Source organism: Phyllostomus hastatus, unplaced genomic scaffold, assembly GCF_019186645.2.
Source record: "Phyllostomus hastatus isolate PE091 unplaced genomic scaffold, TTU_PhHast_1.1 phas_contig_16, whole genome shotgun sequence".
NCBI lineage: Eukaryota > Metazoa > Chordata > Mammalia > Chiroptera > Phyllostomidae > Phyllostomus > Phyllostomus hastatus.
The window spans coordinates 5,928,134-5,954,637 of NW_025333643.1; the positions used below are offsets into that span (position 1 = coordinate 5,928,134).

At 45.1% G+C, this 26,504-nt stretch overlaps 1 protein-coding gene across 5 annotated transcripts in view; it reads left to right on the forward strand.

The window, feature by feature from the left end:
- The window catches only part of SRGAP3 (SLIT-ROBO Rho GTPase activating protein 3), a 242,801-nt gene that overhangs the window by 140,100 nt on the left and 76,197 nt on the right, over positions 1–26,504 (forward strand). For all 5 annotated transcript variants that reach the window (XM_045832177.1, XM_045832178.1, XM_045832179.1 and 2 more), the window contains exon 4: positions 20,113–20,175. In XM_045832177.1, coding sequence (XP_045688133.1) covers positions 20,113–20,175 — 63 coding nt within the window. The remainder of the gene's footprint in view (positions 1–20,112; positions 20,176–26,504) is intronic.

Genomic DNA, 26,504 nt, shown 5'->3' on the forward strand with positions numbered 1-26,504 from the left:
CTTCTACATGCAGGTGGTCCTTGCTTTAAGTGTGAGGTCCACCATAGCAGAATGGAACTGGATGGGGTTTGGGAGGTCATTATAGGGATCAGGACTATTATGGTTGCAAACAACAGAAACCCAGCTCAACCTGCTTGAGAGAAGAAAGGGAATTTACAAGCTCTTGAGAGCCAAGCCTGGCTTCAGGCATGGGAGAGTTCCAGGGCACAAAGGAATTCAGTCTCTCTGCAGCTCTGCTCTGATTCCTGTCCTGCTCCACACACCCTTTTTAAAGGGAGAGAGTGAAGGGCTCTTCTGTTATCAGTCTGTTTCCACTTGATAATCAGATGGCCCGTGGCAGCTCCAGGCTTCTATCCTGTTTCAAGTTTAGTGGAAAGGAAGAACTCCCTTTCTCCAGAATTGAGTCTTATGGGCATTGATTGGCCCAGTGTAAGTCACATGAGCACTCCTACCTGTGGCTGGGGGATGCAGTGTGGAATGACCAGGTCTGAGAAACATACCCACCCCTGAAACCAAGTGTACACTCAACTTCACCTGACACAGGGGACAGAGAATGAGTGAAGGGCAATTCCCCAAGAAAAACTGGGGTACATTAAATCAACAAATGTCTACTAGGCTTCATGTTCCAGTCCTTTTATCATCCTCCATAAGAGTATTCATCCCTCCTCTTCTAGGTCTCCCTCAATAAAGGGCATTCATTACCTCTCAGGACGGTTCATTCTATTTGGGGACAACCGTGATTAATAAAAAATTCCCCCCAATGTTGAGATGAAATCTTACCATGTTTCTACTAAAAGGCCTGGTCATACACTTGAGGGCAACATCACTCAAATTTACATGGAAACCTGTCAGTTGCTTGAAGAAGATAGGAGTTGTGATCACCCACCCAGGTCTTTCCCTCCTCTGGGTAACATTCTAGGTCCCTCCACTTGTTCCTCTGTGATTTGGCTTTGTGTTTCCTCCCCACCAGAGATACTCTCCCTGGGTCAGTCCCAGGTCCCACAGAAGTTAATATTCAGGACCATTCAGAATACTCTGGTTTTCCCAGCTAAGAGGAGAGCAAGGCTATATTGACTCTTCATTTCCAATAATGAAATCTATGATGACATTTTGGCTTTTTCATGATAGTCCCATCACACGGTTGACTCACCCTGAACTCTCAGCTCAAATCCCCAGCTGTTTTTGTATCAACTGTTTTCTAATCTATCCTATGAATTCTGCACTTAATTTTTTGTTTTGTTTTTTAATATTTGCCCTTTTAAAACTTTATTATATTAGATTCTGGTCAAATGGGATGAGTGTCCTTATTTAAGTGATTTTTCAAGAAGCAATGGGGTAACTTTTTTAAGAGGTCCTAATTCTTCCTCTGTGGGAAAAGCCTGTTTTATTACTTCTCTGTGTCTTCCTCCTTGGTGTTAGCTTCTTCTCTGTGTCAATTCTTCAGCCATATGTTTGATTCTCCTATACCTTCTCAGTGGAGAGGTAGAAAGTGGGGCAGAGAGTTGAGAATGAGATACAGTTAAGGTGACTCTTGAGTTGGGTGTTAAAGGATGAGTGGGAATCTGCCAGTGTGGAAGGGAAGTGGGGGGTTCAGTGTTAGGAGAAAGGCAAGAACACAGTGGGTACAGTACATCATGATGGCAGTACAAGGCAACTCACAATGGAGGTGGCAAAATGGTGGTCCATGGCTGAATTTGGTTTTCAAGGGTAATCTGCTTGGCCCTCACTATGTTAAGAAAACTAGGCAGCCAGTCAAGAAAAGCTTCGGGGTGAAGACTTCCAGTCAAGGTGGTAGCATAAATGAACATGGCTCACTTCCTCACAGGACCACATCAAAATTACAATGAAATTATAGATCAACCATCACAGAACCATCAGAAATCAAGTTGAATGGAAGTCTAAAAGAAACCACATCCATCCAGACTGGTAGGAGGGGCGCAGACTCGGGACAGGCTGGTCCCATATCCATGTGTGGTGGACAAAAATATGGGAAGGATATCTTGGGAGTGAGGAGTCCCAGCCCCACAACATGCCTCCCAGCCCAAGGTTTTGGTGCCAGGAAGATAAGTCCCCATAACTTATGGGGACTTAACTTACGGGGACTGCAAAAAACAGCAGGGACTGAGTTGGTAGGAAACATTGCGGGAGTTCCGAGCAGTTTCCTTTAAAGAACCTATACACAGACTTACTCAGACTCACTCCTTCTGAGCTCCAGCACTGGGGTAGCAGCTTGAAAAGCACCTGTGGCATACAGCAAAGAACTGAAGTGTCTGGCATCAAGGTGAGTGCTGGAGGGCAGCTTTTTCCCAGACAAAAAGGTGGACAGAGGCCATTGTCCCTTTTCTGAACCCTTCCCCCATAGAACCACAGAGCTGGCAGGATGGTGCCATATTTGATACTCCATCAACCTGGTTGACACTGTTTGGCTCACCCTAGAAATCCCCTGAGACTCCTTCCCACCCAAGTTACAGGCCCACCCAAACAGTTAACAGTGACTTTTTCATATGAATGGCTGGTCTTGGCTCATGCTGCACAACTTCCTAAATCCTCTCAAACAAGCAATAGCTGGCCTCTGTGAGCCCCTAGTCTCTGTACCTCTTGATGAGTGGCCCCAAGCCCAGTACTAGCAGCAGTCAGCCTAGATTCACAGATTGGCTTCACCTGGGAACCCCTAAGCCCAGCAAAAGTAGCTGCCATCTCAAATTGCTTTATAGCCCAGGCAGAGTGGCCCTGGATAAAACAGGTGGGGGCTGACCTTGGCCTGCACCACGGAGAAAACCCAAGAGCCTGCAAACCCAGCGACAGCTACAGACCATGTCGGAGCACCATCACCCTGCCCCCGCACAACTGATTCTCGATGGAGGTTGGAGGGCGGTGGTCGATGGTTGCAGCCAGTCCTTGCAACTGACTGGACTGAGCAAATCCTTCCCATTGATCTGCCAATAGCAATCAAAGCTCAACTATAAGAGGAGGGTGCACTCAGCCCACACAAAGGCTGCATCTTGAGTACCCAGCTTGGGTGATAGGGGAGGCTGTGCCACTGGACCCTACAGAATGCCTATTACATTAGGCCATGCTACTAAGACAGGGAGTCATAGCAACTCTACTTAATACATAGAAACAGACACAGGGAGGCTGCCAAAATGAGGAGACAAAGAAACATGGCCCAAATGAAAGAACAGATCAAAACTCTGGAAAAAGAATTAAACTAAAGAGAGATAAGCAATCTAACAGAATCAGAGTTCAAAACACTGGTTATATGGATGCTCAAGGAACTCAGTGAGGACCTCAACAGCATAAAAAAGATCCAGTCAGAAAGGAAAGTTACACTAACTGAAATAAAGAACAATTTAAAGGGAAACAACAGTTGAGTGGATGGAGCCAAGAATTCAGATCAATGATTTGGAACATAAGGAGGAAAAAACAACCAAGCAGAACAATAAGAAAAAAAAAGAATTTCCCCAAAATGAGGATTGTGTAAGCAGCCTCTGGGACAACTTCAAGAGGTCCAGCATTCATGTCATGGGATGCCAGAAGGAGAAGAGAAGGAGCAAGAAATTGGAAATCTACTTGAAAAAATAATGAAAGAAAACTTCCTTAATTTGGTGAAGGAAATAGACATGCAAGTCCAGGAAGCACAGATAGTCCAAACAAGATGGATGCAAAGAGGCCCACTCCAAGATACATCATAATTAAAGTACCACAGGTTAAAGATAAAGAGAGAATCTTAAAAGCACCAAGAGAAAAGCAGTGAGTTGCATATAGGGAGTTCCCTTAAGACTGTTGGCTGATTTTTCAAAAGAAACTTTTCAGGCTAGAAGGGACTGGCAAGAAGTATTCAAAGTCATGAAAAGCAGGGACCTACAGCCAAGATTGCTCTACCCAGCAATGTGGTCATTTAGCATCAAAGGGCAGATAAAGAGCTTCCCAGACAAGAAAAAAACTAAAGGAGACCATCATCACCAAACCATTAGTATATGAAATGTTAAAGGGACTTATTTAAGAAAAAGAAGATCAAAACTACCAACGATAAAATAACAAAAAATACATATGTATCAACAATTGAATCTAAAAAAACAAACTAAGCAAGCAAGAGGAACAGAGACAGAATCATGAATACAGAGTGTTTTGATGGTTGCCAGATGGGAGAAGGGTATGGGGGAATGGGTGAAGAGGTGAGGGGGTTAAGAAGTACAAATAGGTAGTTACAGATTAGCCATGAGGATGTAAAGTACAGTATAGGAAATGAAGTAGCCAGAGAATTTATACATATGATCCATGGACATGAACAATGGTGAGGGAATTGCCTGAGGGAGAGGAAGGTGCTGGATGGAGGGGGGCAAAGGGAGAAGAATAGGGACAACTGTAATAGCATAATCAATAAAATATAATTAAAAAAGGAAATTTAATCAACATTTTAAAATTTGGGGATTTCACATAAAAATCATGATTTCATATTTCTCTTAAGAAATCAGAAGCACAGCAAAGACCAGATCCACGAGGGTTCATAGTTGGCAGTAATTGGCTGAAACTGAATAGCTGCTGGCCCCTTTAATCAGGGCACACTCTCTCCACTGCCTGTGGTCCCGTTATTGTCCAGTGTATCACACCTACTTGGTTCCTTTATTTTGCCTCCCCAGACCTTTATGCATTTTAGTTTGTGGCCTCATCTTTAAACATTACCCACCAGTGATCGGTGTATAAATTCTAGCTTCAGGATCCCCTGAAAGGCTTGTGAAACATGGAATGCTGGGTCCCACTCCCACAGTTTCTGACTCAGTAGGTCTGAGTGAAGCCTGAGAACCTGCATTGCTAACAAGTTTCCAGGCGATGTTGATACTGCTGGTCTGGGGGACCACACATGGAGAATGACCTACCTAGTCCAACCTCCTTGTTTCCCAAGTAAGGAAACTAAGCCCCCATCCCCCTCTGGTAAACACAGAATCTGGCCCCAAATGCAGGTTTTTGACTCCAGGTCTACTGCTGAACAACGCATTACCCCCTGTGGTGCACCAGTGGGAGGCTCCATCTGCATCCTGCTTGCTCTCCCTTCCCACCCCAACCTTTTCTGAGACTGGGCACTGAAATCCATTTCATTTCCAGCCTCAGCTTCCTTAACAATAGCCACCCATTATTCTATGCTCTGATGCCTGCAGAATTTAATTACTTGCCAGGCAGTGAAGTGAATTTGATTGTTGGAAGCTGTGGTGTTCTAGAGGAAGCGCTAATGAGGGAAGACTCTTAGCAGAGAAGAGAGAGCATTTGGGGGGCTTGTGTTTGAAAGCAGCCATTCACTGTGTGGCAATAAGGGCTTGGTCTTAAGTGAGCTTTTTCGTTCCCGCCTCAGAGATGTCTGTCCCATTTCATAAATAAATCGGGGCTTTTGTGTGCAATAATTGCTTTGCTTTGTAACCAAGATCAAAAGCACCAATGGCCTTGGATTCAAAGCCAAGTTTATTTTTTATTATTGGGTTGAAGGAGAGAGTGAGGGTTTGCATGCTGGAGGGTCCAGCTATGAGGCCTGCATAGTCGGGGGCGAGGGAGGGGCATGTGAGCAAAGTGGGCAGGCTGCCAAGGCATGAGGAACTTTCAGCCAGCCTCTCCCATCTCCCAGGGAGATGAAGTTGTGAATGCTCACTCTTCTTGTACAGTTTGCTGTGCTGGTCACCATCAGGCATTCCCAATGCATTCAATAAACATATATTAGTACTATTATGACAGTAGATAAACATTGATTATAAATAACAATTAGTGAGTGCTTATTGTGTGCCAGTTTCTGGGCTAAGCATTCTATAGACATTTAATTCTTAAAGCCTAGGAGTAAGATGCTGTCATCACTTAACTTTTCAGATGAGAAAGCTGATGCTGATATAGGTGGAGCTGGGATTAGCATCTAGATTTGTCTGACTCCAGAGCCTAGTTATAATGGCCAGTGCTAAAGAAGACAACGAAATGAGTCAGGTGTGATGCCCTCCCCCCAAGGAGCTCACAGTGTAGAATGGAAGTGAAGACATATGTGTAGTAGTGAGTCAAATACAGCAGAGAGGGAAGTTGGTTCAGAGAGAGGAGGACCTCCAATCTGGGCTGGTGTGGGGTGGAGGGAGTTGGGGGAAGGTTTTACATTGGGGAAACAGCATCTGAAGGGATCCTTGAAAGATTATCATCTATCCCAGTAGGTTCCCTGGAAAGCTGATTCTGAGACAGTGATTATGATGCAGAGGTATATTAGCTAGTGCTCTTGGGGTGCCCACCTGTAGAAGGAAAGGGAGTCGCCCAGTGGAGGAGGTGGGCCATGGTACAGTCGCAACAAAGGCCTCAGCTGAGTCCTAGGGGAGCTCTGAAGCTGGGGTGCCCTCCAAGTTGTCTTAGGTTGTGGTAAGGAGGCTGGGTGGGCCTTTATACCCTCAAGTTGTTCCCAGAAGGGGGTGTGGCCTTGGGCAGATGCTTCTTTATCTGAGGTAGTTCCAAAAAAGGCTGACAGCTAGGGGTGTCTGTTGGCAGCACTCCTCACAGCTGGGGGAATGAGTCCGTGAGTCAGTCAGTCCTAAAGGGGATCTGGATGGCAGTGCATCACTATGTCCTCAAACATACACAGAGATTCAGGGAAAGGGAGAGACAGGATCCCAGACCAAAGGAAAGGCCCATGGGCAGAAAAGTCTGGGTCCTATATCATGAACAGCTAGACCGATGTGGTAGTCCAGTGCAGTGGTGAGGGTTACGGACAGACTTTCTGTCTCAATTCATTTTCTCCCACTTTCAGGCCATATGAGCTCATCCTAATCCCTCGATCCTCTAAGTTTCTTCATTTTCAAAATGGAACTAATGATAACCTCCTTCATGGGATTGTTGTAAGGATTTTAAAAAAATAATATCAAATCCCTACCTGGTACACAGTAAGTAATCAATAAATATTATCTATTATTGGCGTGAATATTGGACTTTGAGAAACAATTTAGTGAGAATTAAGATTGGGGAGTAAGGTTAAGAATTAAGATTGGGATATAGGAATATTTTATTTGGGGTACACAGGTTAAATAAAGGGTCAGAAGTAAAAAAATGTGCTCAAGAAACTACTTGCTGATTAGTTCTAAATAATGGTGGTTTTCTTTCTTCTATGATAACCTCTTATTTCTTTTTCTTGCCTTATTATATCAGTTAGGACCTCCATCTGGTACAGTGTGAAGGGAAATGGGAGAGAAGTGTCACTCTTGACTTTTAAAAGGCAATGCTTCTAACTTTTTACCATTTAAGACACAAACTCTTAGTGAATTAGGGATATATAGGAACTTCCTTAGCCTGACAAAGGGTATTTACCAAAAACTAATAGCAAATATCATACTTACTGCGAAAGAGACTTCAGCAAGATGACTGGTTACAAGATCAATATACAAAAATTAATAACATTCCTGTGTGCCCACCACATTCAATTAGAAAATGTAATTTAAAAATGCATACATTATAAAATAAGAATGATTGAAAATTAATGACATTAATGCTACAAATTAACTACATCCTAGAATATTTGATAAGTAATGCTTTCATTGTCATTCAGATATAAATGTTTCATAATTTGCATTACAATTTCTTCTTTGCCTTATGAATTATTCAAACTTAGATTTATTTTAGTTTCAAAGATTTTTTGAAAGCTTTTACTTGCCTTTAATTTGTAACTTTATTACTCTGTAATTAAAAAAATAAGGTCTGGGGGGCAGGGATGGAAAAAAATAAGGTCTGTATGTTATTATCATTATTATCATTTTGGCATTTTTTGAGCATTTGCCTCATCAGACTATCAAGAATTCCCTAAAGTGATAGTCAGTAAAATAGGTGGCGCTACAGCAGCGAGGCAAATGGACCAATGGGACCCACCAGTGCCCAGACACAGTCCTCTGCACACGGGACATAGTGTAGGGTGAAGGTGCACTACAGATCGGGGAAAGGACAGAGTACTTTGTAAACAGGGTTGACTGCGTTGGTTGGCCATCCTTGTCTTGTTATTTCATAAAGTGATTTAATACACACTCACTTCACACCTATATTTTTCCATATGGAAAAAAAAATAAGACCTTCACTTTAGTTCACAAAAATATATTCTAGATGGATTAAAGTGCCAAAGGTAAAAAGCAGAACTTTAAAATTTTTGGATTAAAATATGAGAGGTTATAGTTAAAATCTTGGGGATAGGAAAAGAAACATAAAAAGAATGATTTATTTCTGCTAAAAATAAAAAAGCACAACCCATAAGAAAAAATTTCAATTCCATTATATAAAACTAAAACAATCTTCCTACAGCAATACTAACAAGGGAAAATACAGGTGAGACAAGATGTGTGGCATGTACAAAATTAATCAAAGGTTAATACTGAGAACATAAAATCAGTTCCTACAGATTAATAAGAAAGGGACAAACAATCCAATAGAAACATAGGTAAAAGATATAATTGGGTAAGTCACAGAAAATAATTTTTAAATGGTTAAAAATATAAGAGTAGATGCTCATAATCACTGGTAATCAGGGGAGGGTAAAGCGTAGTGTGGCACAGTTTGAGTCCCATTGGACTGGTAAAGCGATCCTATGTGGTGGCAAGAATGAGGAGCAGCATGGACTCTCAGATCTTCTTAATAAACCTCTAAGTTTTTCCAGCCCCTTTGAGAACAGCTGGGCAGTATCTAGTAACAGCGAAGTGAAGGAAGAGGTATATCCCCTGTGACCCAGCAATTTCTTTCTAAGTATAACCTAAAGATATTCGAGTATATCTGCACACACTCAGGCCTTGTACAAGAATGTTTGCTGCAAAAGTGTTTGTAGTCAAGAAACAAAGAGAAATCATCTAAATGTCCATCATGAAGGGAATAGTTAAGTAGGCTATAGATAGTCATACAATGGAACTAGATCTACATGTATAAATGTGGGTAAAACTTGAAAGATAGCATTGGGCAAAAAAAGCAAAGATCCTATGATATTTTAATACAATATAAAACAAATTTTTTCATCTTTTTAAAAAGATTTTATTTATTAATTTTTAGACAGAGAGGGAAGGTGGGAGAAAGAGAGAGAGAGAGAAGCATCAATGTGTGATTGCCTCTCATGTGCCCCCTGCTGGGCACCTGGCCTGAAACCCAGGCATGTGCTCTGACTGGGAATTGAACTGGTGACCCTTTGGTTCGCAGGCCGGCACTCAGTCCACTGAGTCAACCAGCCATGGCTAAAACATAAATTAGTAGTTCATGTTGTTCATGTTGTCGGATGCCTATCTGACATAGAGCTACCCAAATGTGGACCATGTAAGAATATATACCAGCTTCAGGATAGTGACTGAGGGATGAGGGAGTAAGTAGGGTGACAAAGAACATTCAGAACACTTCAGCTGTAACTGTTTTGCTTTCTAAGAGTAATTTTGAAGCAAAAGTGAGAAAATCTTAAGAGTTATCTAATTTGGGTGGCATGTTCTTGGGTGTTTGATACTGTTCCCTTGACTCTTCTGCATGTTTAAATATTGGAGATATTTCATACTTAGATATTTAAATACCAGAGAACTGAAATTAAGGGGTGGGGGTGAAGACAGATTAAGGAGGCCCTTGGGTATCAGAATCAGAATCTGGGCTTTATTTTTTAGATATTGGAGAACATTGCAGGTTCTTGAATAGAGAGTGACATGATCAAAGCTGAGTTTAAGGATGATTAATTTGGTGTATCTGATGACTTTGAAAGGAGAGATGCTGGACTCTCTCTAATAAGGGAATGGGTAGTTACATGTTATTAATGTATATACACTAATATGCAGGTCAGTGGTGGAGGATAATAGGAGCCTGGATCAGGGAGGCTGATATGGGAATATAAAGGAAGGAAGGGATAGAGGAATGGTGGTTGGATGAGTGGATGACTGAGTGGATTGGTAGGTTAATGGGTGTGTGGGTGTGTGGATGGATGGATGGATGAGTAGGTGGGTAGATGGGTGAATGGGTGAGTGGGTGGAAAGGTGGTGAATAGATGGGTGGATACATGGCTACAGACATTTTTGAAATGCCAGTGAAATCCTCATTACATCCTATTCACAAACAATGCAAAGGAAATTAAAGGTCAGATTAGAAAATGACAAGGAGTTTAAAGAAATGTCTGAGGTCAGTGATTCACCAGTGTGATCAATAATGTTTTAATCCAACAAATAAGCCAGACCACACCCATATTCACCTTGAAGATAATGTGGAGGGAGAAAAGAGCTCAGAACTGAGTGGCCAGGGATTTTCATAGATACTGATTTTTCAGGAAGGCAGCTTTGTCACATTCCCCAGAACACACAGACTCTCACCTGTGCCCTGAACCTTTCCCTCCTGATCTGTAAGAGATTCATGGCAAAACAAACAAACAAAAAAACATTAAAAAGACACACAGGCTAACATCAGGGACATAATCAAGCAAGAGTCTCCTGAGTATGGCCTGCTTCAGCAGAAACTCAGCCCAGAAATCCATACCATCTCCTTCCGCCTTGGCCTGGAAGCCAGGAGGAGGGGCCAGAATTTGGTCACAGGTTAGAGGAGATTCTGCAAAATGGCACTGAGTACTCTATGTTATTTGATAATGATGACGATCTAAAGCAGATATCAGTATGCCTTTTTATGATAAGGCAGAGGAGTATCTATGTTTTATAATGATCTTGGAGCGTTTAGGAAAAAAAACTCTGAAGGTATGTAGAGTGTTGGCTCTCCTGATGGAGGCAACAGAGTGAAATGGTTGAGAAAATCACATTTACTAGCCCTATGATCTTGGGCAAATTACTCACCCTCCCTGAGCCCTGGTGTCTTGATCTTTAAAGTGGGGTTAATGGTAGTGCCTCCTGTGAAGGGGCTGATGTTAGGCTTACATGAGATATTACCTGTAAAACAGTTATCATTGTGCCTGGCACATGCTAAGATATCAAGAAACAATAGCTATTGTTGTTATTAACTACTACGATAAGTATTATAGTTAGTAATAGTACCAAGCATTATTATTAACAATAAATATTGTTAACTAATATTCAGTATCATTAATAGAGATTCAGAAATAGCTAGCCTGACCAGATCAGTTCACTTGTTCATAGCCATCCCAAGGTATCTTTGTACTTCCTCAGACCTGTTATTTTAAACATTTCTGAAAATGAAGGCTTTTGGTGCAAACAGAATCCCAGAGAGATGCTGGGAGTTATTGCAGGCGGAAGAGGGTGGCAGGCATGATGCTGGGCTTACTGCCTCGACTCATTGCTGGGTTCCAGTGGGGCCCACCACTGCCAACAACCTAGGATGAGAGGTTCCAGGACCTTCCTATTTCCTTGCAGCCTGGTATCCCAGACCCAGCAACGGGGGGAGAGTTCAAGGCTCAAGTCTACATTCCATCTTCTTGCAAAAACAACATGTAGAGGACAGCATTTGGAGCTGCAGCAACAGGAGATATAAATTAGTTTGGGAAGGAGTGGAAAAGAAGCAAGGTGAGCAGGAGCAGGGGAAGGAAGACAGTGCGGGAACAGGGGAGGAAGCAAGGGTCCAGATGGAAGGTGGGGCAGAGTGTAGGCTAAGGATGATGTTGGGAGGCAAGGAGTGGTGACATGACAAAGTGCAGGCAGCCCAGTTATTGGCAAGCTAGGACACAGCCAGGAGAAACACTCAGCCATAGCTGTCCAAGCTGCCATGCTCGGGGATAAGCTGACCTTCCAGGATGGACTGGAGAAGCCCCATTCCTCTGAGACACGCCTTTAAAGCCTTTGCTTTGGAAATGAAAACACAGTCGCTTTGGGAGATGGCCAGTGCTTACATACACCAGATACTTAAATAGGGAACATCTGTGGGTCTCCTGTTCTGTTATTTGATGAGAAAACAAGCTGGAGTGTGGAAAAGCGGTGGGATTTAGAACGACAAGAGCCAGAAGTTTTTGTTTTTATTTAGTTTTGTTAGTTTGTTTGCTTCCCATTGTTTGCTTGGAACCCCAGAACTGGGAACTGCGGAATGTCCCAAAGGTAACCTTACATGAGGATAGCTGGTCAAGCAGAGTGAGAAAGGAGAGCCAGGCCTTGCTGTGGCGGGGTCTGGTGACATGGAGGAGAGGCCTGGAAGCCCCTCGTGGGTGACTGGGGAAGGCTCCACCTCACTCCTGCATTAAAATGTTCTAAAGAATTGTTTCAAATGGTCTCCTCTGCAGACGTGAAGGAGGAGTCTTGTCATTAAAACATGACACTTTGGCTCTGACTGGTGTGGCTCAGTTTGTTGGGCGTCATCCCACAAAGAGAGGAAGGTTGCCAGTTCAGTGTGAGGTTAGGGGACATGCCTGGGTTGTGCGTTCAGTCCCGTTGGAGCACATACAAGAGGCAACCAATCAATGTTTCTCTCTTTTTCTCCCTCCCTTCTCCTCTCTCTAAAAAATAAATAAATAAAATGTTAAAAAATTAAAATACAATATTTTATGACAGCATTATTTTCTAGATGTAAAGGGAATAACCCACGTCTAAGTTCATTTGAGGGAGACAGAGACATGACCTAGTAAAACTTTTCAAATCTGCTCATAAAGCCCTAGGACCTATTGTAATAGTTTTGAGGGTTTTCCCTTTAAAACATGCTCAACCCTGTATTGAAAACTAAATCAAGCAGCACACTGTAAGAATCTCATGGTGAAGAAATTTATTTAACTCAGGAACCATTGTGTCAAAAAACTCTAGCCAGCTGATCCTGTTAGATAACACTATGGGGGCGGGTTGTGCACAGGCATTCACAGAGCTCCTTCTGTATGCATGTGCATTCACAGAGCTCCTTCTGTATGCCCGTGTTTGTGACCCGCACTCCAGGAAGCCAGGGCTCCAGCCTTTAAGGAGCTATGTGCCCTCTAAGTGGTTGGAATGTGGTCCTTCTGCAGGAGCTGTGTGAAAGCTGGTGCTTGGTGGAGGGTTTTAAGAAGGCTGTCTCACTCCATGACTGTTTTGGTATTTTCACACTGATAGAAGCACGTGTCATACCAGTATTCTTTCACATAAGCAAAAATGAAGATTTGCTGGATCCCATAAGCTAGGGAAGTCCAGGGGAAGTCCAGGTATGTCTAGATCCAGGATGCTAATGCTGCAGTCAAGGTCCTGATTCTCCTTTGATGGGCAGCCCAAGACCCCTGACACTCTAGCCTATAGGAGACCATTTTGTGTGGTGTGGGCCCAGCTCCCACTTGGAGATGCACAGGACCCACACCCACAGATAGGTTCTCCCAGGGGGAATCAGGCCTGCAATGTACCTAGGACACTTTGAGTCTTGCTCTTGCTAAAAAACTCCCTCACCCTGAATTGAGGACATTTACTGCAAAGTAACCTCCTAAAATCCATGCTAAACCTTCCAAGGATGAGTGTAACCGGTTCAACCACTTTTGCCTTTTCATTTGCAAATATCCCTCTTCTGTGATCTGATTAGTGGCATTGGCTCCTTTGTTTTCTGTAAAAGGTAACCACCTAAAGCGAACCTGTGCATAGTGAATGAGGACCATCATGTAATGTGCCAAGAAACCCAATAAAGACCAGTCACAGCAAGGGCCAAGGCTTTTGCTCCCCTTGAGAGAAAAGCCATGCTGTCCCTTTTCCTCTACTGGACTCGGTAGTCCATGTGAATGTCTCATTTCATCCCTAATGACGTGGACGCTGTGGGTCGGTGTCTGCATCACTAGCCTAGTGTCTGCAGAGGAGAGATGATCTAGGATGTGGTTGTTGGAAAGCTCCCAGAGAAAATTCTTATTGGTTCAGCCTAGACTATATTTCCATCTCTAATCCAATCACTAGACACAAGGAGCCAGAGCACTCTGGTCACACTGGGTCCCATGCCTGATGGACCATCTTCTATGACCAGGCAAGCAAGGGTCAGTCCCATCATATCTCATGGCCTGTTATAAGAAGAAGGAAGGGAGAAGTCAGAGATGGCCATTATGGCTGATTAATTCCTAACAGGGCAGGTGGGCCCACAAGGACCAGGCAAAAGACAACAAGACATGCCTGCACGTGGGGGCAAGGAGCAAGGTTGCAGATTTCTGCACAGATGGTGAGAAAATGAATTGGACAGGCAGGCGGTGTCCAGCAGGCATGCCCTCCTTCATACCTTCTTTGTGGCCTGAACTCATCTCTATTACAGCATTTTAAGGGCTTATTTCATCCATGTGCCTACATATCATGTGAGGCCCTGAGAAAGCAGACCACAGAAAGTTATTACAAGGGCCATCTTTGGAGTCAGACCAACTAAAAGCTGAATCCTGGCTCTGCTACTTCCTATCTGTGCAACCTGGGGCTAATTGCTCAACCCTTTTGAGCTTTGGCTGTCATCTGTCAAGTAGGCATAATATTCTGACCTACTTTAAAGGTTTAAATTAGATAATGTGTGGAAGTGACTTTGGACAGTATTCAGCAAATGGAAAGTACTCCATAAATGCCAGCTGCAATCGATAGAACTGGGGCCTGCGTCTTACTCAGCTTTGTGTCTTTGGTGCCTAGTCGAAACTGGTATCTGGTAGGTTTCAGTAAACTCTTGTATACACTGAATCAAAGCTAGGTGGGGAACTGGCCACAGAGGTGCAAAAGGAGAGTGAGCTCAGGGAGCGCTGGGATTCTATGCAGGCTGTGCTATCAGGGTACACGGGGAAACCTGGAGGTTTGGTCACAGGAAGTGGGCTCTTCAGTGGCTCTCAAAGCTGGGGTATGAGAAAGATGTTGGTTAAAAAGGCACCCTCACAGGCTCTGATTTGGCAGGTCTGTAATGGACGTCCTTAACAAGTGCCAGAGGATTCAGGTGGCCACCCCCTGCTAGACCCAACTGGTTTCTGGGTCGTAAACTCAAATGCCCTCATGGGCCAGATGAGTGACATAGACGAGTGGAGGAAGAGGGAGATGCTGGGCACTGTGGAGAACATACACCCCACCCGGAAGGGCCGCCATGCTGGACATGGAGGCCCAGTCTGGATCTTCTAGTTTTTCAGGAGAAGCTGAAAAGCAGCACATGTAAGGGGAATTTCCTGATTTATAAAAGCTGGGAAAAGAATCAGATTATCTGCACACACTGAATGGCCAAATAAAACATGTCCGCAGGCCGGAGAAGCTTCCACTTGGAACCCTTGGTCTAGGACAATGGTTCTCACCCAGGACCCAGGATTTTGTCCCCCAGGGCCATTTGGCCATGTCTAGAGATAATTTCTGTTGTCACAACTTGGGGTGGGGTGGGAAATGCTACTGGCATTTAGTGATTAGAGGCCAGGGATGATGCTAGACATTTTACAATGCCCAGGACAGCCCCTGCCCCCACTGAAGCTGTGGGCAGAAGAAAGAGACAGGTCTGGGGCCACCTACCACCTGGTTTTACAGACTTACTTGGGCCAGGCAGACTGCACTGCACCCTTTCAACCTCAAAGAACCACAGTTGCCATGGCTGAGCCCTCCTTGGTCCAATGTAATCATTTTGTACAGTCCACACACTTCCTGTGCGTGAAGGAAGCAGCCTGCCACCCCTGACCTCTGCAGGCATGAAAGTCATGTGAGAAATTCGAACAAAGAGTGCTAATATGTTGCCACTTGGTCCCCAAGGGCTGGGTGTGACGGTCTGCTAGAGATTATCAGGGTTTTGGCCTCCCGTTTCTGGTGGAATGTTTGGTTTGGGCTCCTCATTCAGTAGTTTCTGGAACTGTAGTTGAGAATATTTCCCTTCCAACCAACTCAAACCATAACAAAATAAAATTCCTTTGAGTCCTTGCAGTTTAGTAACTATTTGCTGAGCACTCACTCTGTGGCCAGCCCCATGCTTGGTGCTGAGAAGGAGGTGAGCAGAGACTCAGGCGGGTTCCATCTGGTGCCTTACTGGGCCGTTGGGGAAACGCAGAACCAGACCTCCAGCTCCTCCCCGTGCAAGCCACCCTCTGTACACACCCCGTCTTCATCTTCCTGAAGAAGCACAGCTCTGATCTTCGTACTCGTCTGCTCCAGAGCCTTCAGAGGCTCCCAGGTCCACTCTAAATGAAGCGTGCCCTCCATAAGCCTGTTTGACCCGGTCTAGCCTCCATCTCAAGCTGATCTTCGCTCTTCTGTTGCTGTGCTTTTCTCTTTTCAAACCAAGCTTTTCCCTACTCTCAGTCTCTTCCTTTGCTCAGGCTGTGCCCACTCCCTGGAACACCATGTCTGTGCATTCACAGGAGCTGAGGTGGTTCTGGTGGAGGTCCCAGCATCCTCTTCATCACTTCATCCCACACCCCCTTATCTGTAACTCTTTTGTGGCCCTTTCTACCTCCTGCCTTAGAATTATTTGGTTCTTGACTCTTGATCCTGCCAAACTGAGAGATCCTTAAGGGACAACTTAATATAACATTCAACTTGTATTTCCTTTTGTGGGCAAATTCTTAGCCTGATCCCTGCCATTGGTGGATGTCAGTTCAACCTGTACTACTATTTCCCAAGCTCTTCCTTGATGCCAGGTGCTGCCATATGTGATACCTCTTTTCATCCTCATGGGGACTTCATGACACCCGTGACATCATCCCACTTTTACAGATAAGGAAATTAAGGCTTAGAGGAACTGTCACTTCATTTGTTCATAGATTCATTCAACAAATGAGCACCCACTATGTGACAGGCTCTGTGGCATTGCAGGGAGGGCAGGAGTAGCGAGATATAGCAGACTGGTACCCTGGAGGCCAACTCTGACAGCTGGATTTAGCATCTAGCAGAATAATTAGGAATTGTTCTTGGGACCCACACCTGGGGAGGGATGGGGAGAAAGTGTGGGAACCATGACGCCTTACTGAAATCATAGCCATCCTGATGGGCTGTTCTGCAGGCCGAGTGGTAGAGACAGGAAAGGCAGGCTCCTGTGCTCCACACAGACCCATCTTTGGACGAAGTGTCAGTCTTTGGGAGGTATGTTCAGCCCCTGCTTTGGGCTAGGGGTTGTCTGCTGCCAGCCCTCCCAGCAACTGGGGGAGCTGAGAATCTACCACCAGAGAGGACGTTGTTTTCCACTCATGGATTTACATTCAAGTGGGGGAAACAAAAGACAAATGAATAAATAGGTAAGCAAGGACAATCATTCTACTTCTCTTTACATGTGCAAAGAAGGACAGGAATAAGTTATTTTGCCGATGGGGTCGCTGATGGGCTGAGAGGTTAAATGGCTTGAACCCATAGGTCCAGTTCCTGTCTCTGTGGCTCTGAAATACAGCCCTCTCTACTGTCTGTCCAGGCCAGTCAGTGCTAATTGCCCAGAGCCTTGACAGTCCAGCTGAAGAGCTGCATCTTGATCCTGTAGGCTTTGAGAAAACTTCAGAGGGACCCTGTGAAATACATTTCTAGGAAGGTATATGGGCACAGGCATGCAGAACTGGGGATAAGAATCAGACCCTTGGTTAAGGGGCAGCTTCAGTAATCTGGGTCCTGCAGTGATGACATGCTTGTTCTGGGGCTGGTGGTGGGAAATCTATCTTTTAGGATGCTTTTGGCTGCAAGTGACAACCCCAGCTTAAAGTGGCTTAACCAATAAAGCCACAGAAGTGGAAGTTCACTGGGAGGCAGGCTTTGGATTTAGTTCAACCAGATTCTCAGGAAGTCATTAAGGAGCCAGGATTTTTTTTTTTGTTCTGCCACCCAAGGCTGTTCCTTTTATGCCCCTAAGATGTTTGCTGGTAGCAGCTGGGGCTGAAAGAAAGGCTAAAACCTTCCTGTTAACCATGCAAGTCCTTCTCTTCCATCCAGTGAAGTCACTTACCCCTGCGCTAACAGCACAGGTCAGAATCTGTCATCTCAAGTTGGGGTGGGGTCAATGTCCTTGGAAGATTTCAGCTGGCGGGTTGAATACAGCCCTATTAGGAAACAGGAAGGAATACAGCCAATCCACAGCCCTATTAGGAAACAGGAAGGGCAAAGTGGCTGTTGCGGAGGGAACTGGCATCACCTGCCACTGAGAACAAAGGATTGGGCCATTAGAAGGCAGGAGGCAGTGGATTGAGAAGGAGGGATTTTTTAAAAAGTATCAAAAATAACTCCCCATTTTCTAGTTACCATGCCTAGGAAGATATCATCCCATTGACCAAACTCAAGGAGATGAAGGGAAGTTTAGGAGTGTGTTTGGGGGTCATTTGAGTTTGATGTGATGGGGGGATATCCAGACCATGCTGTTTTTGCAACAGCTGAAAATATAGGTCTCTGAGCTTGAGCTCATGGTTGTGCAGGATGGAACCCAGGAGAGAGGGCCATGGAAATGATGACATGGCTGCTGGTCACGGAGAAGTGGGAGGTGGAGCCAGTGGTGAGTGGGGAGCCAGTGGTGTGTGGGGGGCCAGCAGGGCAAAGGCTGAGAAGGCACGGCTGGTGGGATTTGTAAAGGCAGGACTCTCCCCAGCACAGCCACTTCTAGGGATTTATCTGATAGGGCCCCTGCCCTTGTGCTCAGTGATAGAGTACAGAGTACAAGGATGGTCATCACACCACTGTTTGAAATATTAGGAAGCTGGAGACAACCTAAATGCCCATCACTATGCAACTGGTTGATTAATTATGCTACATCTGGTACACAGAACCCCAAGCAGCTGTCAAAAAAGGAGGATGCAAGAGGTACATGGGCTGTGAAGGAGAAACCTCTCAGATACATTGTCAGAAAAAGTGAGATGCAAAGGTATACATAGAATACTCCCATTTGTGTTTCAAAAAGAACATATGCTATGCAAATGCATGCTCGTACATCCATAAGCTGTTTCTGGAAGGTACCAAAGAAACTTTGAATAGCAGTGACTCTGGGCGGCAGTCGCAGAGCCTGGGAGACTTCACATTTACCTTGCTGGCTGTTAGGGTTCCTTCCACCAGGTGCATTTAGTACCTTAAAAAAAATGAGATCATAAAAATAAATACAGCAGAAACTGGGTCTTGGGTGTCAGAGATGTGGGTGAGACTGAGCACTGACAGGAGCCACTGTGGGTGCCAGATAGTCCAGTGATCAGTAGGGCAAACGCCAGGCAGAGGGGCCACGGGAGAGACTGCTGTGCAGACTGAGAGTCAGGGAGAATAGAAGGAAATGGGGGTAGCTAATTGGGTTCATTGAGCAGCCCTGTGGAAGTCTGGGATGGGAACTGAAGGTTCCCTGCAAGCTCTGCACGGGAAGTTCTGCTAAGGCTCTGCTGTGCTTTTGGATTGGGTCCCTTTCTTTAGTCACCAAAGCTGGAGTGAGGTCTAAGCAGATCTCTGGGAATCATCCCAGAGCTTTTGCTGTCTGTTACGAGATCTGCTGTATATAAGGGCTGCCTTCAGACAAGTGATGCTTGGCAATTGCAGGCCCAGAAGCTGATAGAAAGGCTGTGGGCAAGGAGCAGGAGCCTGGTACTGAGCCCTCCCCACCTACTACTGAGTCCAGGGGCTGCTGACCTGCACTCCAGCTCCCCTTAGAAAGTCCCTGCACATGAGGAGGGTGTAACGGCCCCGGTAGAGTTCTGTGGTAAGAGAACCTGTCTCACTTCGTTTAACTAGTTTTTCCGAATGTTTTTGGTCACAGAAGCCCCAGTCTCCCTTTTTAGTGTGGCGCCCCCAGGGCATGCTTTGGGAAGTATTTCTTTGGTTTTGTAATAGATGTGGTAACTAAGTCTTCAAGGCCACGTGGCCAGTTGGTGACATAGTGGGAGCGAGAACCTCAGTCTTCTGCTGGTGATCCAGAGGGATGTCTATTTACCTGTGCGGCTCACAATGAATTGAGATGCTAGATCATTATTTCTCAAACTCTGTTCTATGGAACCCCACTCTCATGAGATGTTAATGAGTATTGAACTAGGGACACATATTCTGGTTACATAAATGTAGGACACACAGAAGTAAACAAAGCTGAACAGGCTGATTGGCTGTGGGGTTTCTCAGAATCTTTAATATGGTGATATCTCTGCAAATCACCAGGCAGGTTCCCCAACTTATATGGCCAGGGGAAACTTTGTTTCATGGACACAAGTTTAAGAATTCAAGTCTAAATCGATGAGGTTTATGTTGATTTCTTCAGCCCTCCCCACCTCACCCCACCCCAAGCATTCTTGCCCTTGCTGTATTGAAAAGAAAATTTAATGCAACCAGCCACCTTCTCCCCTCTGACATCTGCTCTTTCATGTTCCAGAGCAAGGAGATTGGCCTGCAGATGCACGAGGAGCTCCTGAAGGTCACCAATGAGCTCTACACAGTAAGTCCTGCTCAGCCTCTTTTGCCATTGAGATGGGGCCCCCTTTCTTCAGTGCCCAGGGCTGGGGGGCAGCTAACCAGAGGTCTGGGAGGACCCTGGGCCTCTTTGCTGTGTCGTGTGCCCGAGTGACAGTGGGTCATTATGGTGGGATGCAGTGATTTGCAACCCCAGCTTCTCATTCTGTACATTTGGGGTAGGACCCTGGACATGTTTATGAAAGTTCCAGCTGTGGGAATGTGTTTCCTACCAAAGCAGAAGACACAAACTTGGGGTGGTGGGATCATGGACACAAAAGCTCCTGGGGAATGAGTGTGGGTTTGGAGTCAGGACGGGCCAAAACTGAGGCCTGCTCCTTGTTGGCTGTGGGATCTCAGGCACGCACATAGCTCATGTGTACTCAGTATTCTCATCTGCAATATGGGGCACTATTCCGAGGATCACATGAGGCAATGGAGGTAAGCATGCCCTGCTGTCTCCAGGAAATAATTTCAGAACACCAGTTTGGCCAAGAACTGACCTTGCTAGGAGGCAAAATCTAACTGGACTTGGGATGAGTGTTAGAATCCAAGAAGGTGAGTGAGCGGGAACACTGGTTATGGTGCCAGCACTTAACTGGTGGTTGGTGCAGCAGGACTTCAAACCAGATTTGACTGTAATCAGTTTTCTCTGCTGGGATCCTATACTACCTCTCCTGTTGAGAATTTTCTTTCTCTTCCTCTCTTCCCCTCTGCTTCTTAAATTCCTGCCCATCCAAAGTGCCAAGCTCAAAACTCACTCTTGATCACAGAAGCTCACCTGGAGACATCATTTTCCTGACCTCTTAATTAATCTCTCATACATGCACACACTCCCCTTCTGATTTCTTCAGCCAACAAATGTGTATTGATTGCCGGCTGTAGCCCCCACAGGCTCACAATCTAGACACTCTCACTCCCAAGCTACATATCCAGCACATATGATGCTCTGTCTTGGGCTGCTGTATCATCCCTTCACACACTTTACTCTTGTCTCCCTGCCCAGATTCTAAACTCCTTGTGGGCATAAGCAGTTTCTTTCTTTTATTCACATATCCCTCCCCCGCTTCTCTGCTTCAGTGAGCACCCTGGGAACGCCAGGGATGTACAAGACACTTCAAAGACCATCTCTTGAAATGTTCACAGCCTGCCACTGTGCCTCTTGCAGCTCTGGGTCCACAGCAGGCAGCTCCACATGCTTGAATTTAAATGAATTTCTGGGTGGCTCCTGGAGACTCAGTGTGCAGTCAACAAATGACCTGGGGAGGCGGGTGCTGTTGGCACCCTAATGCTCTCACTCTTCCGCAGCATGCGGCACCTCCAAAATACCAGATCAAAGGCAATAGAACAGTACCTCCTCTCCTTTATTTTATTGCCTCCTTCACTTTTCCCCCCTATTTCATTTCCTCCTGCCTTCTTTCCATCTGTCTGTCCACCCACCTATCCATCTACTCTGGAAGTCAGCCTCTCTCCCTCCTTTGGTTTTGTTTTCCTCTGTGCTGCTTTCATGATCAGGCAGGCTTCTCCCAGGTGGTCACAAACATGATCTCCCCACCCAGCTCCACTGCTGCACTCACTTCCCAGCCGCTTAGCGCCCCCTAGTGGAAGGAGAACATCCCTTTCCCAGGGTTTCCAGCCAAGCACAGGGCTGTCTCCATTTGGCCTGGCTGGACTCCTGAGATCCAGTCCCTGTGGCCAGATTAACATAATGCTACTAATTGGTGGGGCCTGGATCTCACACCCACCCCCAGGATTGAAGACTAGCGTCAGTTTCCCATCAACCACATGGACTGAGAATAAGGAGGGGAATTTGGGGGACTTCCTCAAAGAAAATCAGGAAGCCGTTCTAGAAGGAGAAGAACTAGATGATCCTAGGCAGAGAAAAACAACAGATGTCCACTGAGGAGTAGCTGTGGGAGAATAAGGAAGCAGCTCCACACTGGCTAGTGCTCACACAAGCCCCTGCTCCTCAAACCTTTTTGGCTCCTGCTCCTGGGCTTATGCTCACATGCTCCCTTTGTCTGGAGCACTCCACCCCCGCCCCCACACCATGCTCTGTTCACCCAGCTAACTGCTACCCTTCTTCAGGGTTCAGTTTAGGTGTCACTTCCTCCAGGAAGTCTGTCTTTAGTACCCTGTACTTCCTTCATCATAGCACTTATCACACCATATGATAATCACCTATATAATTGTGTCCCTACTAGAAGGTGTATTCTGTGAGGGCAGAAACTCTATCTGTCTTCCACACTGTGGTATTTCCTAGCATAGTACCTAGCACATAATAACCTGTTCAATACAAATGTGGTGATTGAGGGTGTAGCTGTGCCCCAACCCAACCATATTTACCAGATTGAAGGCAGTAGAACTGTGCTTCCCCTACTTTATCCTCCCTCCTTCCCTCCCTCGGTCCCTTCCATCCAACTACCCATCTATTTATTCATGCATGCAAACATATATTGATACTGGGTACAAACCTCTGTTTTAATACAAGGAATGTGATCATAAACAAGGCCCTGGTCCTCATGGACTTTCACTTTAGTTGTGATGAGACTGTTTATAAACATGCAAAATGAATAAATAAGATAGTGTTGATAAGTTCTATGGAGAATGAGGAGGCTGCACAGTGTGGGTGGTTGGACTGAAATTTGGGGACTTCTCTTTTCCTTAAAGGTTGTGGCATGCCCGGAGTCTCACCTACTTACCGCTCTTGAATGGCCCAGGGATGGCCAGCCCTGGGGCAGAGAAAGTGCAAATGGACTGCATTGCTGAAAACCTTTTTTCTAACAACTGAGCCTTATCCTGCCCTAGCATGTCCTTTTATGGATATGGTCAACTTCCAGATTGCTTTTGCCTTCTTTTGCGTTTAAACAGCCATCTGAAGGGCTGTGCAGACAATGCTTTCCTGTTTTCAAGAGTTGAGGATTTGGGAAAATGTAAAGGCAAAGCATACACAGCAGAAGGCAGTGTGATTACCAGGAAAGACAATGTCCACAGCTAAGAAGGCCTGGCTGTCTGACTTGCTGTGTGAGTTTGGACAATACATGTGCTATTTCTGGGTCTTAAGTGACCTTCAGCGATGGGTTAGTACACCAAGATTTCCGGAGGGCCTTCCAAGTACCTGTGAAATGAATCTGGGTCCAAGAAGAGTGGTCTCAACTTCTGTGTTTCTATGTAGTGCTAGACTTGTTCTGAGGGACCTTCCTGATAGGGTCTGAAGGCTGGAAAGGGCACCCCCATCTAACATGCAGCCAGGTGCGTGCCTCTGAGGGGCCCTTAAGTGATCTTAGGTTGGAGACTGGACCTCAGCTAAACTGCATCCGTCTCTGCTCCCTTCCCAGCCCAACAGTGCTGTCAGCCAGTCACTTTATAGTCACAATTTATGGAGCACCTTGCTATCTACCTCCCACACAGTCTTCACCAGGCAGTACAGAGAGGGCGAGCCTCTGCCATGGTCACCAAGCAAGTGGCGACCATGCTGTGGGAGTGTTGGGTCTCAAAGCCAGGTCTCCTGGGTCCCTGTGGGGTAGAGGATCCTTTCATCCCTATTTTGTGGTTTCCTCATCTATAAAGTAGGGATCACATGGTATCCACCTCACAGGGTTTTTAAAAAATGTGTTAATTGATTTTAGAGAGAGAGGAAGGGAGAGAGAGAAACATCAATCAGTTGCCTCTCACATGCACCCTGACCAGGGATTGAACCCACAACCTAGGTATGTGCCCTGACAGGGAATTAAACCCTCAGTCTTTCAGTGTACGGCACCACACTCCAACCAGCTGAGCCACACTGGCCAGGGCCTCACAGGATTTTTTTTGTGTGTGTGAAAAATAAATGAGTTCCTATATGTAAAGAGTTACTATATGTAGGCAGGTAGGGCATGCTCTATAACTGCTGGCTGCTATTGTTGTTGTTATTGCTATCACATTGCCTCCCAGGACTGGGATAAGGACTAACTGAAATTCCCCTTGGCGATAATAAAAAGAGAGATTTGCAAACTCTGAGGTAACAGATAAGTCTAAATGCTATTTAACCTATCCTGGACTGGCAATATTGAGCAGACTTTTCTAGGCTGTTGAACTAAGGACCTTTCATTCTGACTCCTATGTTTTAGTTAATCAAATAAAATAAATTTATTTATCTAGAGGATTCTAGGTGTAAGTAGTTAATTAGGCTTGTTTTAGAGAAGTCCCCAAGTAAATTCTTTTGTGGCAGCTATTGAACATAAGTCACCCTGGCCGATCCAGTTCACTGATATTCTTGGGATCAAGCATTGCCAATTGAATCACAGACCATGTGGCCCCAGCATTGTGAGGACTGTGTTCTCCAAACATGGGGTTTGTGGAATGCAGTTTGGAGACTGCTGTGGGAAGTTTGGTTTGTAGCAGAGCAGGAAGAGCACTCTGTGGTTCAAGAAGAGTGGAAAACTGGGCAAAGGAAAATGTGAGAACACCCTGCTGGGATGCGAGCCTTGAGTGAATGAGTGAAGGGATGCATGCATGGATGATTGGACAGGAAGACCTAGCTGCAAACAGAATGCTCTCTCTTCCTCTAACTACCTAATGCAGATGACAGATTTAGTGGTGAGACAAGCAGACCTCCACAGCTGAAGTAGAAAAAATGGATGCAGTGTGAATGATTGAACCCAGAAAGGGTGGAGTCCAGAAATGAACTTCGCCTGCATCATGGTGGAGAAGCAAAGTGACCGGTGGAGCCTGTGAATGTGGAGGGATATATAGAGAAAAGCTTCAAGAGGGGGAAAGCACGGGCCCTGGAGGCAGACCTCAGCAGGCATTTCTAAGTCTTAGCCACATTATGTTCCTGGAGCCATGGTATAAAGGAGATGGTTGAAAATATGCAACTGCTTTGGTTCTCTATGCCTGCAGTCCTTCCTTTTGGCCACTAGATGTCGAGAACACATGGGTCCAGCATGCTTTCTGGTCCCTTAAGTTTGGAAATATGCTTAGTGTAACTGCCTAAACGAGTGGATGAAATTAGCAAGAATTTTAGGGCAACTGCAAATATGCATAATATTGGGTGGAATGCCGAGAAGAAGTCTTTTCACCAAGACTGACAAAGAAAAATTGATACCATTTTTTATTCATTTATTGTTTTGAAATTTTAGGAGGTTTTCAGGTTGAAAGAAGGAGGGAGAAACATGGTATAGAATGACTTTTTCACTATAGTTGCTGTTCTGTACAGTTTGCAGACTTTTTTTTTTGCAGTCAGGTGACTTCAAGGCTCTCAAACCCTCAGCCCAAACAGGAGGATGGTGACGATGGTGAGGATAATGGTAGCACAGCTCTTACTGTGTGGCAGGCATGTTCTCAGGACTTTACAAAAATTAGCTCATTAAGTCCTCACAACAAACCTATGAGGTAGGTGCCATTACCCTCATTTTACAGGTGAGGAAGGAGAGGTCAGAGAGGTTATCACTTGTCCAAGGTCACACAGCTTGTAGGCGGCAGCATCGGGATTTGGCCCAGACATTTGGACTCAGAATCCATACTCTTACCTGCCATGCTCTGCAACAGATGCTGCCCCTGTTGACTCCTGACCTCCGGCAAAGCGGACTTTCTGAACCACAGATCAATTCTGTGATTTAATGATAAGAGTCACAGAAGAAATCCTTATTCTGGTAAACTTACTTCACAAGACTTTAAATGAGAATAACTAAGGTTATAGTGTTGGCCAGCATTTCATTCCAAGTTCCCTGACTTTAAAGAGCCTGGTAAGGCAGGCGCACTGCACCCCCAGGTGGAAGCCGCTGCTTCATCAGCTGCTGTGATTCCCCAAACAACAGGAAAAGAGCATGACAAGGCTCAGGAGCCATGGATTCTTGGATTTGTTGTGTTTTTTTTTTAACATAGAAAGTCAGTCATAAATTTGATATTGCAAAGGAAAAGTGTACTTTTAGTTGGGGACCAGGATTTAGGATATTGCTCTAAGACTGCCAAGAGTATTCAACTACTGAGAAGATTGTAATAAATTAAGGAAACAGTATTATGTGGTAGAAAATGGTGGATTAAAAGTCAGAGACCAGGTTTCTAACTTTGCTAAATATGCATTTACTGTATGACTCTCCACTCAGCCTCTAGGTATTTATATAAGGGAAATGAAAACATACATTCATGCAAAGAATTGTACATGGATATTCATAGCAGCTTTACAAAACTGTAAGCAATCCATATAACTATCAACATATGAATAGGTAAACAAATTGTGGTATAGTCATACAATGGAATGACTATACATGGAATGACATACAATGGAATGACATACAAAATGTGGTATAGTCATACTACTCAGCAATGAAAAAG